The sequence below is a fragment of the Cicer arietinum genome, chromosome 2 (genome assembly GCF_000331145.2).
Source record: "Cicer arietinum cultivar CDC Frontier isolate Library 1 chromosome 2, Cicar.CDCFrontier_v2.0, whole genome shotgun sequence".
In the NCBI taxonomy this organism is placed as follows: domain Eukaryota; kingdom Viridiplantae; phylum Streptophyta; class Magnoliopsida; order Fabales; family Fabaceae; genus Cicer; species Cicer arietinum.
The window spans coordinates 47,922,655-47,940,357 of record NC_021161.2 but is presented as its reverse complement, the minus strand read 5'-3'; the positions used below and the strand labels follow the sequence as shown (position 1 = coordinate 47,940,357).

The following is a 17,703-nucleotide window of genomic DNA, read 5'->3' as shown; positions in this document are numbered from 1 at the left end:
GATCATTAGTTAACTGAAAAATTACTATTGACCATTTAACTTAGGTGATTATTCATTTAACTTGGGTGATTATTCGTCCACCCAATGTTTATTTACAAGCTTAGGTGATTATTCATCCACTCCAATGTTTACTCACAAGTCAACTTTCAATTACCTGAATATCGCGTTTTCGGAGGGAGATCATCTATTTTAATAGGGATGACAATGAGTAGGATTTGGGTAGGGTACTATAATATCTGTTTCCATACTCACAGTTTAAAAAAATTACCCATATCTGTGTCAGTATCCTCTTAGATATCAACTTTAATACCCATACCCTTATCCTCTAGGTACTTAAGTGTCCGTCCCTATATTTATTACTCACGCTTTAACTAAAATAGAACGATAAATAAATAATATTATTGTAATTAAATTTAAAAATTATTTAAATATCTTAAATCTAATCATAAATTTTTATAAATAAAAAATATTTCATAATAATATCTTATAAAGTTGCAAGTATTTCAAGAATATTATTCGAGATCTGTAAAAACAATTGATATGAAATTCTAAGTATAAATATAAAGTCACTATTAATAAAACACAACTTTTAGTTATAAAATCACAATTATTTACCTATTTATCATTATCAAATTTTTAAAAAATTTACAAAAATTTATTTTTCGATTATAAATATTATAGTACTTCAATGATATTAATAGATGTTAAAACATATAAGAAAATATTTAATTAAACTAAACACTAATTAATAAATAAATAATATATTTATATATATACAAGTACGGGACAAAGTGAGTACTATAATAACTGTACCCATACCCGTTTAATTTTGCGAGTAATTATCCGTCCTCATGCCCATATCCATTATGCGAGTTTTTATCTTACCCATTGTTAATTGTTTTTGCGGATAAATTACCATCCCTATACCTTAACTTATGAATTCCATCAAAACCTACTATTGATAAATAAACCCATGAATTCAGTCAAAAACTAACCGAACTCTTATTCCATAGAATACGAATCGTATTCAACCGGGAAATTCGTGCATAAATTCCTTCTTAACATATAGCAATGCTCTAATTTCTATTTTATTCCGGTTCGATGCACCACAAAGAAACTATCACGCATGCAACTATTCACAAGCAACCAAATGTATTTGTTCCAACTTTCAACAAAGAAATAATAATTGGAAACACAACACAGTATGAACGCTGTTTCACTGGATTAAGAAAATGGTATTTCCGAGATTGCAGCCACAATGGTTTTATGTATCACTGAAACCATGCCTCGTCGGCATTACATGTATATGTATATTTAGTTATTTACCATTGAATTCATATCATAATATGTTTCTCATAAGCATGTAGCAGAAACAATGCTCAACAACTATGCACCAATCCCATCCACATCTTTGCTCGAAAAGGAAAAGAAAAAGGCGTTATTATATAAGCATAGATTTAGGACAACAAAATCTTTGTGGGGAAGCCTCCTCATCAGAAATCTATCACCATGATTTTGCTCCAAAGCTGCTCTAACTTTCTGCTACCTGCAATATTTGGAGAGCTAGTTCAAACTAACATGTTTATGACTCTGAGATATCATCTGAGTTTTTAATCCCGAACTCCAGTGTTTTAACTTTTTTACGTATCATGTAGGAAGTTAGAAGTATCCTAGAAGCTTGTATTTTGTATCCTCCGTAAACAATCTTTTCTTAAAGGTGAGTCTGCAAATATAGCTTTTATGAAATCTTCCACCTGCAATGAGGTGAAGAAAAAATATATACAAAACATAAGTGAGGAGAATGCGTGTGAAGAAAAGGCTCATTAAATATGGTTCCAATATTTTTAGTCCTGCATAACATGAATAGGAAGGACTCCAGAAAAAGATATCAGAATCAGGAAGTGTAACATCATATTTTTTTAGAACATAAAACACAGTTTAATCTGTGCAAGATATCAAAGAAAGATGGAAGAGTTATATTCTCAATTTTTTTAATTGATGCAAGTTTTCTTCAACTCAAATTGATCTAAGTATTAACAAGATGGTTAACAATATGACAATTGGACCCCCAGTTAAAAAGCCATTGATAACCAAATGATACCTCCGTTACAGTAAAGCCACAACAGAGCAATTCTTCATTCTCCCAAGATGCTGTAATGGATTTTAAAGGCATATCTAATAACTCTGCAGCAGAAGAATTATGAACAGGTTAATTGTCAATATATGAGTAAATAATAGTCCAACCAAAAATTCCTACATAAATAATTAAGTAGATGATAAAACATGCCTGATAGTTTGCGGATTTTTCGTAAAGATGGGATAAGATCTTCGCGAGAGTCCACAGATAACTCATGCAAATTTGGATCACCTGTGGCCAAGGACTCAAATAAAGATGATAGGCTTTCCAGCATTAAATGGATTAGTCTTTGTAGCTGTGGAAATAAGAGTGGAATGGATTAGACAAATTTTGTAAATAAAATGGAATAATTAGCTAAATAACTGAATAGACTTACCTGTAAAGTCTCTTCTGCAGCTATGTCGTCTAGGAGAAGTATATCCCTTGCCATTCTAGAGAAAACTGACTCTAAGACTGTCCACATGCTTTTCCTGTAAGTTGAAGGAAGCAAAAGTGGCTCCCATATGATATGCACCTTTTCCAGAATGAAAACAACCTGATCAAGTAAACTCAGCTTATGTCATTTGTCAAACTAAAAAGGCATCAATTACTACTAGTAACATATTGTAACAAATGCTCTATAATGTAGCTCTCATGCAGAAAAAGAAACAGGAAATAAGAGATAACGCAAACTATGGGACAACAAATGTACTGTGCACACATTATATTAACAAGAAAATAACCTGGTCAATGCTGAATTTAGCTGACTCAAATTGTTGCATCTGATGAGTATTCTGAAATCCATCGGCACTATCTATAGCCTATAAAACATGGGCAAATATGGGAATTACCAGATCAGGAAGGCAAGTGACAACCACAACTAACTCATATCCTACAGATGCTGCATGCATTTTAAAAAAGGAAGTACCTCCTTCAAGTTATAAATAACAAGTTGAACTTGTCTCTGCAATATATCTTCTGCCAAAAGCTGAAATCTTGGCGCTAAATCAGCAAACACAGCATGCTCCTTGATCGAACTTGGAAAATCTGCTCGATACTGAGGCAAAAGTATCCAAATGTATGAGGCAAGAAAAAATAAAATAAACAAGGTTTATATTCAATATTTTCCTTGACTTCCCAATTGACATACTAAAAGATAAAATTGAGGCTTTGAGCAATATAACATTAAATAATCCATGATAAAGATGGCACCAGGAAGGGGGGAAAAAACAGAATTTTGTTCAAAATAAAAGTAATATTGTGAATTCACTCCATGCTTAGTTATTCAAGTATGTATACCTCAAATGCAAATCCAAGTATCTCTTGGGAAAGATAGAGACAGTCATTATGCATCAAGACAGCAACTTGATTGATGCCATTAAGCTGCCTCTCTAGCTTCACAAGTCAAAAACAGAAGCAGTTACTCTAAGCTGAAAGCAAGCATATGGACAAGAACAAGCACTCAAAGACAGAGTTCACTTTGACAGATAATACAGATGAATTCTCCAAATAATTAAGTACTGAATATCATTTATATATCATGTCATCCAAAGATCAGAAAAAGTATAAAAATCCGCGAAAGGACACGATTCTAGAATACCTAACATTGATGTTTGCGATAACCTTGTGTTACTGCATAACATTGGACCCTAAAGTCAATTCCCAATGAAAGAAATAGTAAAAAGTAAGGCTTTTCCAGTATGTCACTGCCTTACATGGACTAACCTTGACAGGGACTACTACTTCATAAAGAAGTATAGCGTCTCTAGCTGCATGATAAAATTCCAAAGCAACCCTTGCAGATGACAGGCAGACATCCTGCGCCAGTTATTTGTCATTTATAAAGATCAGTTTCACTGTTAGCAAAAAATAGTATTGTGGGTCTATTAAAGTAACAGCTAGATTTGTACATGTGTCGGTTTAGTGGAAAAAATTTCTTCTTAGTTGTACAGACAGTTGGTAACTGTAATAAGTAATAACATATTATGCTGACCCAGCACATTCTGTTAACTGTTATAACAAAATCCACATGAGACTCTGAAGTCTTGATCCCTATATAAGCAATCATGCATTTTACCAAATCAATCAATGTATCATTTTGCCAAACTCAATAAGAATATCCCAGATTTTCTCTGCCCTAACACTCTTTTTCACTTTCTTTCAAATCTAACACTGAAAATATGGAATGAATGATAAATAAATAAAGAGTATCTAAGACTAAGAGTATATTCGATAATCAAACAAGTATTCTTCCACTATTACTATTAGTGGCATGAAAGAAGAGGAAAATAATTAAAAATGCACCGTGTCAACTACTACCAAGTTTTCGAGTAAGATCATAAGCTTAGATAATGTAACTTCAATACCATACAAATTATTTATTAGAGCTGATCCCACCAGAAACCGTCTCATACATTTATTTATTTTCACTTGCTCCTGCACTTCATAAGCAAGTCCGGCTCCTATTCTACTATATTAACTATATTTCATTCAACCATCTTAATTTTTATTCTTTGTTTGAAAGTCGCATTCAATATATCAATATACTAGATATTAATAATAAACTGTATTTTAGTCAATAAGATAATCTGCAATTTCATAAATAAAATATATAGTCAACGGAAAGAATACTAACATTCAAAAGAACTTAATCATCAAAATTAATGAAATCATTACAGGAAAAGTTGTATGATGTGAGGTACATAATATGGTCTGAGCAGTAGTTTCATTCTACTGTAAGAACACTATAAACCTCTAATTAAAGCAAGTCTCAAATGAAATTGTAATGATAAATATTTATCATTACCTTTGAGTCTACCTCTCACAGGCTCAAGAATCCCATTCTACAAGCATTACAACTAATAGGAAAAAAATGTTAATTCTTGTCTATTTTCATTTCAAATTTTCGGTTCTACAACAAGTAGATATCTAACAGTTAGGCCAAATTGAGAATGTCCTCTATAGGAAATAACTGGATCGCAATTCGGTGTGGTTAAAAGAAGTACAAATCAAGTGATTGAAACAGGAAATACATAAATAGAGTCCTGAGGTTGTATTTCAAATAAAATATGTTGCATGCAGTCATTTGAAAAATATACATTATCATTATTCTGGATTGTATACCTGCAGCGTCTGATGAACTAGTTTCATCAATTGTTTGGCTGCTTTGGATACCAAACACCTCTCTGATAAGAAAAGCAAATCTACCACATGGCTGGACGACACGATAGAAGTTCCATCATTCTTCCAATTAGAACTATCCCTTGTATATTCCTGCAGCAAATTTGTCATCAACAACTACAAAATACTTATAGCAACAAATAACTTTTCAAGTCTGAAAACTCACTTGAGGAATGGAAAAGTCACATTCTAGGAGCAGATTTCTAGCTTTAGCCAAGATCTCTGTCTTTTTCTTAAATGCAAAGTGAACCTCGACATTTTCAGCAAAATTGCTAAGCCTATTATCCTTGTCATCTGATGATGAAATGAACATAAGCTCTTTTAAAGATGTTTCAAAATCAGATGTACATTTGACAATCTTCTGAAAGTCAGGTAGTTTTGACGCATCTGTTGGAACAACCTGAAATTAGACATCTTGAGTGACTATATTGAAACTTAAAATACTCAATTTGTTTTGGTTTCTCGACAGAGCAACTAACCACCAAATAATTGTCCTAGATTATAATATTAACAAGGATTGACTAATCCAACAAGAACTTACTTTGTTGGTTGAGCTGAGAGAGTTCATATAAACTTTGCATGTTATTAGTTACAGCAGCATTTAATTCAATTCAACTGAAATCAATGAAATGGTATTTTTGTGGATACATATTCTTAGACTTGTTTCAAAGCACAGAATGCAATGCATGGACACAGTCTTTGTGTAATGAAGTTTGTTATAGCATAGAACTTAAGCAAACCTTTGAAAGAAAGTTTGATATTATGAGCTCTGATATCCTAGGCCAAGTCAAACGTCCAAAACATCGAATCCATGAACTTTTCTGGAAGCAAATACTTCCATAAATAAATTTGATAAAAAGCACAATCCCTGAATAGAGAAGCTCCCCATCCAAATACTCAAGCTGCAAATTGAAAATAAGATATTAAGGAACAAAATAGCAGCAAAATGACAATGCTTCCTAGGTGACATAAGAATCTCCACAAAAACAACTGACAAGAATAGGATTTACTACTCTAGAGAGTAGAGAGTAAAGTGCACAGTTACAAATCTAACCAAGGGTTGATTTTGTAATAAAAATACTTGCATTTATACAACAAATAACAAAATTGTTATAACTAATTATTAATTGTCCAATCAATATTCATAACTCTGCCACTCTTTAGAGAGGCTAAAACCCTAAGAATAAGATCAGTAACACATACAAAAAATAAAACTCCCTTGGGAGCAGTCTCTGTCATAGAACAGTAAAGCATGACAATATAAATTGATTACAAGACCCAAACAGATAACACTCACCTTACTATCTGGTGATGAAACTATCTCCAGTACGGCTGAATCTTGATTTGATTTCTCTATAAATGAAAGAGGTTGTCCACGATTAATGAAAGGAGTCATGACATACTTGATCATTAAATCAGCAACTTTAGCAAGCCCGTACTCCAGAATACCAACCACCTAAAAAAGTCATCAATTAGCAGAAGTGCAAATAAATACATCTGAATTCAAATGATCTAAATTAACAACATCACAGTTGTAAAATTGACATAAACTAACTTACCTCCATTGCTTCCAAAACTATTTGTAATGGAATCCCACTCAAATTCTGAACTTCTAAATGATACTTCACTTCTATTTGATTCAAGTCCCCATCAAATCGCACAGCCTTCTCCATAAACTTTACAAGGACCTCTTGAATCTACAAACCCAAATCGAATTCCTCTAAAAACAATCACAAACTCAATAAAAATCACAAATTATCCAATCATCATTTCTATGGTACAAATCATATGCATTGAGTACACTGTCGCGCATGCCAACAAAAATATAATTCATCATTCATCAATAAAGCAAATATGGACTAATCGTCTGAAAAATACATCAAGTCACAAGTTACCTACACATTTGATTATCATATAACTACTAATGCTTGAGGATAAGTTGACTTCTTTTGTGGTTCAATCCAAGGGTTACACTTGGTGGGATTACATTCCTAATTAGGGAAGATTTCTACTGTGATTGGCAGGTTCTTCCAAGCTACCAATTCAAATATTCTTTGCATGGGTTTTGCCCTAGCCCCTCATGCTTGTTATTGTTCTTTTTACTGTTTTATTAAATAAATTGGGCACGCTGCAAATGATTGGTAGGTGTTGAGGTGTCAACCGAATTGGGATATTTTCTCCTATAGTGATGACTTTGCATAATTCTTTAGCTTTATAAAAATACTTGAACGAATTCAAGCCAATCAAAAGATTCAAAAGAACTCCTAGATCAACGGTAAAGAGAAAGTTCAGCCATGTACACATGATAAAGAAATAACAGTATCGGTTGGGATAAAGTCCCAAGCCATTATTAGTCTTTTCGTTGTTCATTGCACATATTCATGCACCAACCCTGAATGCAATTCCTTCCATTTAAGAAAACCTCAATATCTCCTTTAACCATTCCAATACAAAATCCCAATCACAAAATTTTGTTTAACACAAACAAAAAACACTACATACAAATTATTATTCGTACCAAATTCAGCTTATACATTCAGAATCAGAAATGCTTCAATTAAGTTCCTACATAGATTGCAATTAAACCCTAAACAAAGTGCATTAAACCTAACATGAGAAGAAAAAAATATAAGAAAGTAGATTAGTACCTCTTCAAAACACTGAGACCATTCCGTTCTCAACAATCCATACACCAATGGCTCCCTATCATCTTCTTCACCAATTCTCAAAGCTACCTTCAATTCCTTCAACCCTTGAGCAGCAAATTGAAACTTCCCGCTCTTCAAAGCTTCCTTCACACTCTCTAACCTTCGATTCAAACTCACAATTGTTCCCACTAAGCCTAACAGTTCTCTCTTCACCTTCAACTCCTCTCTTTTCGCCTTCATTTCCTCCACCACTTCCCTCACCTCCACGTCAGCTGGGTGTTCGGAGACCAGCCGAAGAACGCCGGCGAGGTCATCGGAGACTTTGAGCGTCTGCGAAACGGCGTCGTTGCAGAGAGAGAAGAGGCTTGCGAAATCTTCGTGGTGTGACGCGAGGTAGGATTGTACCTGCGATCGGATCTGGAGAGAGTGAGACTCCACGCGGTCGATGAGGAGGCGGAGATCCGGTGCTGAGAGAGGAGAGTTTTGGTCGGAGAGATCTTGAGCAGAGAGAAGATCCCGCACGTTGATTGAGTCGAAGAGAGACTCCATCACACGGTGGCGGAGATGGCTAACGTGCGCTTGGAGTGTCGTCGACAAGTGATGTGGTGTGGTGGCTTTTGTTTGGACTCGATGGACTTTTTCACTTTGTTACTTCTTTGTGACCCGACCCGGCCCGGATACAAGTACAAAGTTTAATTAGTTTTTTGGTTAACTTTTTTTTTTCCTTAACCAAGAAACGCTTATCTTTTGAATTTTGTTTTTTAAATATTTGAAAATTAAGTTGGTCTCATCCTAGCATTTTTTCGAATGAAGTTCACTTTAAAAAATAAAAAGTGTTACTTTACTAATTTAATTTAACTTTAATTTGTTAATCCATATTTGTTATAGTTATCTCTAAATTTCTAATCTTACAATGTGAAAGAATTCTTTCAGCCAAATCTTAAGAGTTTATATAGAAGTTGGCACTTTTCGTTAAAACAATAAAAAAAAAAAAAAATCACCAAATAGTATAAGTCACATTTTTTAAAGTAAAAAATTAATAATAAATATTTATGGAATATGCATATAAATCCCTATACTCTACCCTTTTATTCGAAAAGTGAGTCCATCCCTCCCTCCCTCCCTCATCTTCTATTCTCTGCAATCTTCCAATGGGAACTCTTTCACTACTGCATAATCTTAACGTCTTCTTTCTCTCTCCGCAAAACCCCATTCTCTCACACCATTCTTCTCCTTCTCCTCCCCTTTCCCTCAAACCCCTTACTTTCCACTGTTCCAAATCTTCCCACATTCCCGCTCTTTCTCCATCCACTCCCCTCCGCATTCCACGCACCATCAGAATCGAAGCTCGACGCGCCTTAATGGATTACCTTCACTTCACACGAAATTACACTTTCATACACGCTGAATTCGTCACCAATAATTCTCCACATTTCATCAACTCCCTTATCTCCAAAATCAACCTCAACAAAAACGGCGACGTTTTTCGATCTATCAGGAAGTACCTTAGATATAACCCTATCAACGAATTCGAACCTTTTCTCGAGAGTTTAGGTATTAATCAATCCGAATTGCAATCCATTCTCCCTAGTCGCACCGTTTTTCTTAGTGATGATACTCTTTTAAGTGATAATTTTCGTTGCTTGTATAATCACGGTGTTCCCAGGAATCGAATTGGGAAAATTTATACCCAAGCAAGAGAGGTTTTTCGGTTTGAAAATGGCGTTTTGGCGAAGAAATTCCAAGATTATCAAGGTTTGGGTTTGAGTAAATCAACTGTTATTAAGCTTTTTGTTTGTTGTCCTTTGCTTTTGGTTGGTGATGATGTTGATTCTGTGTTTGTTGCTGTTCTTGATTGGTTGAATAGAATTGGGATTGAAAGTGAATGGATTGCGCATTGTATGTCTTGTTCAAAAAATTATAGTTGGAAAACAATGCTTGATAGCATAGAGTTTCTTCATCAAGTTGGATATTCTGAGAAACAGATGTATACTTTGTTTAAGGAAGATCCTAAGTTGTTGTTGGATGGTTTTGGTAAGAAGATGTATTTGTTATTGGCTCGGTTGATTAAGTCAGGCGTTGAGGTGAATGTGATTTCTTCTTGTTTCATAGAGCATCCTTCTATTTTGTCAAGTAAGTGTGTGGAGAATGTGATGAATGTGATTTCTTTTTTGTATAATATTCGAATGGAACAGGATGATATTGCTTGTGTTTTGTCTAAGTACATGCATGTTCTGAGCAAACATTCGATAAAAGGTCATAAAACTGTTTGCAAGGAGTTAGGAATCGGAAAAGCTGAATTATGCCAAATCATAAAGGATGATCCACTAGAGTTTATTAGATTGGCTTCGAAACCGGAACAGAAGGGGACTAGAAGGGACTACAATGAAGACCCGCGTCGTTATTTGGAGAAAACAACTTTCTTGTTGAAATTGGGGTATCTTGAGAACTCTGAGGAGATGGAAGAAGCGGTGAAGGTGTTTAAAGGGAGAGGTGATGAGTTACAAGAGAGATTCGATTGCCTGGTAGAAGCTGGTTTGGATTATAACAGAGTGGTTGAAATGATAAAGCGAGTTCCTGTGATTCTAAATCTGAAGAGAACTTTAATTCAAAAGAAGATTGATTTCTTAATAAATGTTTTAGGTTACCCAATAGAATGTCTTTTGGGATACCCGACATACTTTTGCCATGATTTGGACAAAATTACTGCAAGATTTTCAATGTATGAGTGGTTGAAGACGAGGAATGCAATAAATCCTGAGTTAAACTTGAGTAGCATAGTTTCATCTAATGAAAAACGGTTTGTAAAATACTTTGTGAATGTGCATCCTGAAGGTCCAGCCATTTGGCAAAGTATAACAAGTTTATCAAATAAAGATAAGAAATAACAGTTCTTTCTATTATATCAAGTTTTGTTGAGATTTGTCTATTTATCTTAATATATATGCCTTGCTAAACCTTGCATTTATTTTTAAAGATATGGAATGCTTTCAAATAAATAGGCTGTCTTTGTTGCATGCTTATTTTCTGTTGTTGATATTGTCTCTCCATTATTATTTTGTTCCAAGGTCTATACCTTGTTACACCAAGGTCATGGAAGTATTGGAAGCGGTTACAATACATCAACTTAGGTTATTTACTAATTTTTGTTTACTTTTCTTCATTTTGGAAATTAAACAAATTAAAATGCAGAGGGAAACATTTTACATTAGAAGATGTCTGATAAATCCAGTCAGGAAAGCTGTTATTGAATTGTTTTCATTTTGTAATGCTTGTAGAATGGGATTCTTGAGCCTGTGAGAGGTAGACTCAAAGGTAATGATAAAATATTATCATTACAATTTCATTTGAGACTTGCTTTAATTAGAGGTTTATAGTGTTCTTACAGTAGAATGAAACTACTGCTCAGACCATATTATGTACCTCACATCATACAACTTTTCCTGTAATGATTTCATTAATTTTGATGATTAAGTTCTTTTGAATGTTAGTATTCTTTCCGTTGACTATATATTTTATTTATGAAATTGCAGATTATCTTATTGACTAAAATACAGTTTATTATTAATATCTAGTATATTGATATATTGAATGCGACTTTCAAACAAAGAATAAAAATTAAGATGGTTGAATGAAATATAGTTAATATAGTAGAATAGGAGCCGGACTTGCTTATGAAGTGCAGGAGCAAGTGAAAATAAATAAATGTATGAGACGGTTTCTGGTGGGATCAGCTCTAATAAATAATTTGTATGGTATTGAAGTTACATTATCTAAGCTTATGATCTTACTCGAAAACTTGGCAGTAGTTGACACGGTGCATTTTTAATTATTTTCCTCTTCTTTCATGCCACTAGTAAGGTGAGTGTTATCTGTTTGGGTCTTGTAATCAATTTATATTGTCATGCTTTACTGTTCTATGACAGAGACTGCTCCCAAGGGGGTTTTATTTTTTGTATGTGTTACTGATCTTATTCTTATGGTTTTAGCCTCTCTAAAGAGTGGCAGAGTTATGAATATTGATTGGACAATTAATAATTAGTTATAACAATTTTGTTATTTGTTGTATAAATGCAAGTATTTTTATTACAAAATCAACCCTTGGTTAGATTTGTAACTGTGCACTTTACTCTCTACTCTCTAGAGTAGTAAACCCTGCAGTTGAAGGAGCCCAGCCAAATCCTATTCTTGTCAGTTGTTTTTGTGGAGATTTTCTTATGTCACCTAGGAAGCATTGTCATTTTGCTGCTATTTTGTTCCTTAATATCTTATTTTCAATTTGCAGCTTGAGTATTTGGATGGGGAGCTTCTCTATTCAGGGATTGTGCTTTTTATCAAATTTATTTATGGAAGTATTTGCTTCCAGAAAAGTTCATGGATTCGATGTTTTGGACGAGAGGCGCGGGAGGAGCTAAGGAAAGCAGAGCAACGTCGACAAGAGGATGAGCAACGCACTAAAGAGCTCCAGATACAGCTAGCAACATTGGCAAAAAGTGTTGCTTCCATACAGGCTGAGTCATCCCGTCGTCGTCGTCATCCAGATTATGACGAGGATGAGTCTAACGATGATGACGGCGATGAGTAGTACTTATTTCATTGTTAGTTTTGTATAGTAGTACTTTGAAACTTATGGTAGTGACAATGTGTATTTTGAAACTTATGGTTATGTGTATTTTGAAACTTATGGTAGTGACAATGTGTAAGTTATGGTAGTGAGAATGTGTATTTTGAAACTTATGGTAGTGCAAGTTGCCCTTATTTTGAAACTTGTGGCAGTCAGGAGGTGTAATTTGAAAACACTATTTACATAATATTTCACTTTGTTTTGACAATGATGTTTAATATGCTTACAATATATATTCAAAAATACAGGAAACCGTAAAAAAACAAAAATAGAATTAAAATCATTTTTTCAGTACCCACGGACAATTCATGGCTAAAATTATCAATATTAAATATAAAATAGTAGACTTGTCACGGATGATCCGTGGGTAACGTAACCTACGGCTTTTCCGTCGATAACTATCTACTAATTTACCTACGGAAAATCTATGGGTAACGTTACCCATGGAGACTCAGTGGGTCATATTACCCACAGACAATACTTAGGTAAGTGTGTCCCACAGCTTGTCCGTCGGTAAATATTTTCCTACGAGCGATTTACCTAGGAACTCGTAGATGCAACAATTTGAGTCAGCTAAATTCAGCATTGACCAGGTTATTTTCTTGTTAATATAATGTGTGCACAGTACATTTGTTGTCCCATAGTTTGCGTTATCTCTTATTTCCTGTTTCTTTTTCTGCATGAGAGCTACATTATAGAGCATTTGTTACAATATGTTACTAGTAGTAATTGATGCCTTTTTAGTTTGACAAATGACATAAGCTGAGTTTACTTGATCAGGTTGTTTTCATTCTGGAAAAGGTGCATATCATATGGGAGCCACTTTTGCTTCCTTCAACTTACAGGAAAAGCATGTGGACAGTCTTAGAGTCAGTTTTCTCTAGAATGGCAAGGGATATACTTCTCCTAGACGACATAGCTGCAGAAGAGACTTTACAGGTAAGTCTATTCAGTTATTTAGCTAATTATTCCATTTTATTTACAAAATTTGTCTAATCCATTCCACTCTTATTTCCACAGCTACAAAGACTAATCCATTTAATGCTGGAAAGCCTATCATCTTTATTTGAGTCCTTGGCCACAGGTGATCCAAATTTGCATGAGTTATCTGTGGACTCTCCTGAAGATCTTATCCCATCTTTACGAAAAATCCGCAAACTATCAGGCATGTTTTATCATCTACTTAATTATTTATGTAGGAATTTTTGGTTGGACTATTATTTACTCATATATTGACAATTAACCCGTTCATAATTCTTCTGCTGCAGAGTTATTAGATATGCCTTTAAAATCCATTACAGCATCTTGGGAGAATGAAGAATTGCTCTGTTGTGGCTTTACTGTAACGGAGGTATCATTTGGTTATCAATGGCTTTTTAACTAGGGGTCCAATTGTCATATCGTTAACCATCTTGTTAATACTTAGATCAATTTGAGTTGAAGAAAACTTGCATCAATTAAAAATTTTGAGAATATAACTCTTCCATCTTTCTTTGATATCTTGCACAGATAAAACTGTGTTTTATGTTCTAAAAAAATATGATGTTACACTTCCTGATTCTGATATCTTTTTCTGGAGTCCTTCCTATTCATGTTATGCAGGACTAAAAATATTGGAACCATATTTAATGAGCCTTTTCTTCACACGCATTCTCCTCACTTATGTTTTGTATATATTTTTTCTTCACCTCATTGCAGGTGGAAGATTTCATAAAAGCTATATTTGCAGACTCACCTTTAAGAAAAGATTGTTTACGGAGGATACAAAATACAAGCTTCTAGGATACATCTAACTTCCTACATGATACGTAAAAGGTTAAAACACTGGAGTTCGGGATTAAAAACTCAGATGATATCTCAGAGTCATAAACATGTTAGTTTGAACTAGCTCTCCAAATATTGCAGGTAGCAGAAAGTTAGAGCAGCTTTGGAGCAAAATCATGGTGATAGATTTCTGATGAGGAGGCTTCCCCACAAAGATTTTGTTGTCCTAAATCTATGCTTATATAATAACGCCTTTTTCTTTTCCTTTTCAAGCAAAGATGGGGATGGGGTTGGTGCATACTTGTTGAGCATTGTTTCTGCTACATGCTTATGAGAAACATATTAGGATATGAATTCAATGGTAAATAACTAAATATACATATACATGTAATGCCGACGAGGCATGGTTTCAGTGATACATAAAACCATTGTGGCTGAAATTTCGGAAATACCATTTTCTTAATCCAGTGAAACAGCGTTCATACTGTGTTGTGTTTCCAATTATTATTTCATTGTTGAAAGTTGGAACAAATACATTTGGTTGCTTGTGAATAGTTGCATGCGTGATAGTTTCTTTGCGGTGCATCGAACCGGAATAAAATAGAAATTAGAGCATTGCTATATGTTAAGAAGGAATTTATGCACGACTTTCCCAGTTGTATACGATTCGTATTCTATGGAATAAGAGTTTGGTTAGTTTTTGACTGAATTCATGGGTTTATTTATCAATAGTAGGTTTTGATGGAATTCATAAGTTAAGGTATAGGGATGGTAATTTACCCGCAAAAACAATCTACAATAGGTAAGATAAAAACTCTGCATAATGGATATGGACACGAGGACGGATAATTACTCGCAAAATTAAACGGGTATGGGTATAGTTATTATAGTATCCACTCCGTCCCGTACTTGCACATATATAAATATATTATTTATTTATTTATTAGTGTTTAATTTAATTAATTATTTTCTTTTATGTTAAGTTACATTAAGCACAACTTGGTGGAAGGAAATCTTACACATTATGTGAAAGAGTAATCTTGTAGAAAATGATAGGAGAATACTTATGATTCATATTTTAGATTAGATATCAAAATTTAGATTTGATACTGTTTTCACACGAAGATGAATACACAAAGGAAACCTATATGTTATAAATATCAGCACATTTTATGATGAAAGTGCTGTATTAACATTCTTATATATATATATATATACACACATCAACATACAACCATAAATAGAAAGCCTAAATGCCATTTTATGGTGAACGTGCTAAAGTGGTGTGATTACGATACATAAGTAAAACTCCACAAGTAATACTATTTTTTATTGTAAAAATTCATTCTAAAAACTGAGCTAACACATTATCCATCACATACTTTGCAACGATACTATTTGTTTTCTCTGTGGGATGGAAAGAGTCCCAAAACACATATTTGGAAGCATCTGTGCAACTGAACATGCGACCCCTGCTGCATGCATAACCCATCTCAAACATTCCAGTAGCACAACATGCCACTGAGGCTGATTCAAACCCTGTGACAACAAGAAAAATATTTGAATTAATTATATGCATCATAATGGGAATATTTATATATATATAGAAAAATGCTAAATTGGACTATGTGCTACAGTAACATACCATAGAGGTCGGGTTTTTTTATGATTAGCAACATAATGTAATATGGATTTGAAAACGCCAATCTCATCCCAGGGAGCTCCTGATTGAGCTTAGTGGTTAAATTCTTGAGTCTATCATTGAACTCAAGTGCTATGTTATTGTAGTTGGAAACACACCCATTTTGACCCATAATATTTGTGGTTCTCTCCAATGGCAAGCATCCCATGGGAGGTAACCCTCCTAGGGATATCTTCCTAGCACCAAGATCATATAGCTTCCTTATGAAATTCTCAGCTATACTAGCAAGAAAAATTTGATACTGCTGAGGTGTGTATTGTGATGCCCTACCAGGCATGGTATAGTAATTCTCTAGGAAATCGTTTGTTCCTAGACTCATAAGGTGTATTGATTTGGAAATGGTATCTTTTGCTTTGGTTTCGCCTAGATATGCACTCAGATTCTTTTGGTAGTCCTTGTAGTACTCTAATTGCCTCCATAATGGTATCACAGACTGCATAAAAAATCAGATAGTTTGCATTATTATAGATGTTAGTATATATCATAAGCTATTTTTGAATTTCTTTGTTAAAATTAATGAAAACAAGGAAATCCTTTCAATTTTCATATATGAGAGACAGAGAGAAACAGAGAAGTAGCAACACACACACATATGTACTTTCAAAATGACATAATATTTTTGTATTATAAATTATTTTGAATTAACTATAGATACACTTCTTATACAAACTACTAGACAAATCAATTAAAAGGATATGAACTAGTTAGTGAAATGGAAATCAAGAACGTATAGTGTGATCTAATCTTTTTGCAATAGAAGGAACATTCAAGAATCAAAGCAGTAGCAGATGAACTTACAAGTACATCTGAAGTTGCATTATCATAACCAGTAGCAGCAGAAGCAAAACTGACACCAGTAGCAAAATCTGAAATATTATACTTAGGATCTAAATATGCAGGCACATATTTTTTTATACCAAAATCTTCTGATATGAAATCAGTTGGTATTCTTCCATTGCAGAACCTTCCGGTGGCTTGTCCACCGTAAAAGTCACGTCCATATGGCTGAAAATTGCTCCGTGCAACCGTCGGAATGTAGTTATTATTCCCGGCGTCAACGGAGGAGTCGCCGAACACAATTATGGCCGGAACCTCTGCATTTGCTTTTTTCATATGAAGCAAAATGAGACATAAAATGTGAAGGGACCATAATGTTAGTAGCTTTAACATTTTCCATTCCATTGTGTTAATTTTAGAGTGAGTACGTGACTATGGATGGAGTGTATGTATGTTAAAGGGGTGGACTTGTGATGAAATAAATATTGGTTAGGAGTTTGTATATTAATGCAAGGTTTGATCTTTTGAATTTTGGGTGAATAAGTTGTTGGGTACCATAAATTGGTTAGACAAGGGCACAACTATTATTGATTGAGGGGACAAGAATTCAACAAACTCCTTTGGCGGTGGGAATACAAGTTTCACTTAGCCAAAAGGTGGAATTAGTGGATTTTAATTACACCATCTTCAATGCTACAATTCATTTGCTTATTTGAATTCTTCTTACCTTAGTAACGGTCACTACATTTATTGCCACTTATGTGTCTAGTGTGATATGATCTGGTTTCTATTCCATAGCTTGATTTATATTTTCTATTCTTGCTGCCACTTTGAATAATGGAAGAGGCTACGGTATTATTTATTGTGGTCCTTTATCTATCTATAACTACAA

The 17,703-nt window shown here is 34.0% G+C and overlaps 4 protein-coding genes across 6 annotated transcripts; 2 read left to right on the top strand and 2 right to left on the bottom strand.

Annotated features, from left to right (window-relative positions):
• Positions 1–1,220: 1,220 nt before the first annotated feature.
• LOC101508616 (centromere/kinetochore protein zw10 homolog) lies at positions 1,221–8,664 on the bottom strand. Of its 3 annotated transcripts, XM_004491028.4 has the most exons (14): positions 7,945–8,663; positions 6,856–6,993; positions 6,594–6,752; positions 6,037–6,198; positions 5,463–5,696; positions 5,240–5,389; positions 3,842–3,934; positions 3,416–3,511; positions 3,045–3,173; positions 2,860–2,937; positions 2,514–2,672; positions 2,288–2,432; positions 2,102–2,184; positions 1,221–1,754 (listed from the first exon to the last, which is right to left on the bottom strand). In XM_004491028.4, exons 1-14 carry the CDS (start codon positions 8,491–8,493, stop codon positions 1,671–1,673), a joined length of 2,259 nt encoding a protein of 752 aa, XP_004491085.1. In that variant the 5' UTR covers positions 8,494–8,663; the 3' UTR covers positions 1,221–1,670. The 3 variants fall into 3 exon arrangements, with proteins under 3 accessions (XP_004491085.1, XP_073221002.1, XP_073221001.1); XM_073364901.1 differs by lacking the exon at positions 3,416–3,511 and having other exon boundaries at positions 7,945–8,664; XM_073364900.1 differs by lacking the exon at positions 3,842–3,934 and having other exon boundaries at positions 7,945–8,664.
• Positions 8,665–9,031: 367 nt separating this feature from the next.
• Positions 9,032–10,847, top strand: LOC101508297 (transcription termination factor MTEF18, mitochondrial). Its single transcript, XM_027331969.2, has one exon. It carries the CDS (start codon positions 9,096–9,098, stop codon positions 10,830–10,832), a length of 1,737 nt encoding a protein of 578 aa, XP_027187770.1. The 5' UTR covers positions 9,032–9,095; the 3' UTR covers positions 10,833–10,847.
• A 2,275-nt stretch (positions 10,848–13,122) lies between these two features.
• Positions 13,123–14,833, top strand: LOC101492394 (centromere/kinetochore protein zw10 homolog). The gene is made up of 5 exons (XM_004491061.4): positions 13,123–13,161; positions 13,349–13,507; positions 13,589–13,733; positions 13,837–13,919; positions 14,267–14,833. The coding sequence occupies exons 1-5, from the start codon at positions 13,123–13,125 to the stop codon at positions 14,348–14,350; spliced, it is 510 nt and encodes a 169-aa protein (XP_004491118.1). The 3' UTR covers positions 14,351–14,833.
• A 627-nt stretch (positions 14,834–15,460) lies between these two features.
• LOC101507988 (GDSL esterase/lipase At2g04570-like) lies at positions 15,461–17,347 on the bottom strand. Its single transcript, XM_004491026.4, has 3 exons — positions 16,833–17,347; positions 15,978–16,467; positions 15,461–15,871 (listed from the first exon to the last, which is right to left on the bottom strand). Exons 1-3 carry the CDS (start codon positions 17,214–17,216, stop codon positions 15,675–15,677), a joined length of 1,071 nt encoding a protein of 356 aa, XP_004491083.1. The 5' UTR covers positions 17,217–17,347; the 3' UTR covers positions 15,461–15,674.
• Positions 17,348–17,703: the final 356 nt, after the last annotated feature.

What these genes read in the sequence shown, in the direction of transcription:
- LOC101508616 (XM_004491028.4), bottom strand. Translation starts at nt 8,493, where the DNA reads ATGGAGTCTCTCTTCGACTCAATCAACGTGCGGGATCTTCTCTCTGCT. An exon ending in AAGTAGTAGTCCCTGTCAAG is followed by an intron (nt 3,512 to 3,841) that starts GTTAGTCCATGT and finishes TGACTTGTGAAG; the next exon opens with CTAGAGAGGCAGCTTAATGG. An exon ending in TACTTGGATTTGCATTTGAG is followed by an intron (nt 3,174 to 3,415) that starts GTATACATACTT and finishes CTTTTGCCTCAG; the next exon opens with TATCGAGCAGATTTTCCAAG.
- LOC101508297 (XM_027331969.2), top strand. Translation starts at nt 9,096, where the DNA reads ATGGGAACTCTTTCACTACTGCATAATCTTAACGTCTTCTTTCTCTCT.
- LOC101492394 (XM_004491061.4), top strand. Translation starts at nt 13,123, where the DNA reads ATGCAACAATTTGAGTCAGCTAAATTCAGCATTGACCAG. An exon ending in CTGCAGAAGAGACTTTACAG is followed by an intron (nt 13,508 to 13,588) that starts GTAAGTCTATTC and finishes TTATTTCCACAG; the next exon opens with CTACAAAGACTAATCCATTT. An exon ending in GTGGCTTTACTGTAACGGAG is followed by an intron (nt 13,920 to 14,266) that starts GTATCATTTGGT and finishes ACCTCATTGCAG; the next exon opens with GTGGAAGATTTCATAAAAGC.
- LOC101507988 (XM_004491026.4), bottom strand. Translation starts at nt 17,216, where the DNA reads ATGGAATGGAAAATGTTAAAGCTACTAACATTATGGTCCCTTCACATT. An exon ending in ATGCAACTTCAGATGTACTT is followed by an intron (nt 16,468 to 16,832) that starts GTAAGTTCATCT and finishes TTTTTTATGCAG; the next exon opens with TCTGTGATACCATTATGGAG. An exon ending in AAAAAAACCCGACCTCTATG is followed by an intron (nt 15,872 to 15,977) that starts GTATGTTACTGT and finishes TTGTTGTCACAG; the next exon opens with GGTTTGAATCAGCCTCAGTG.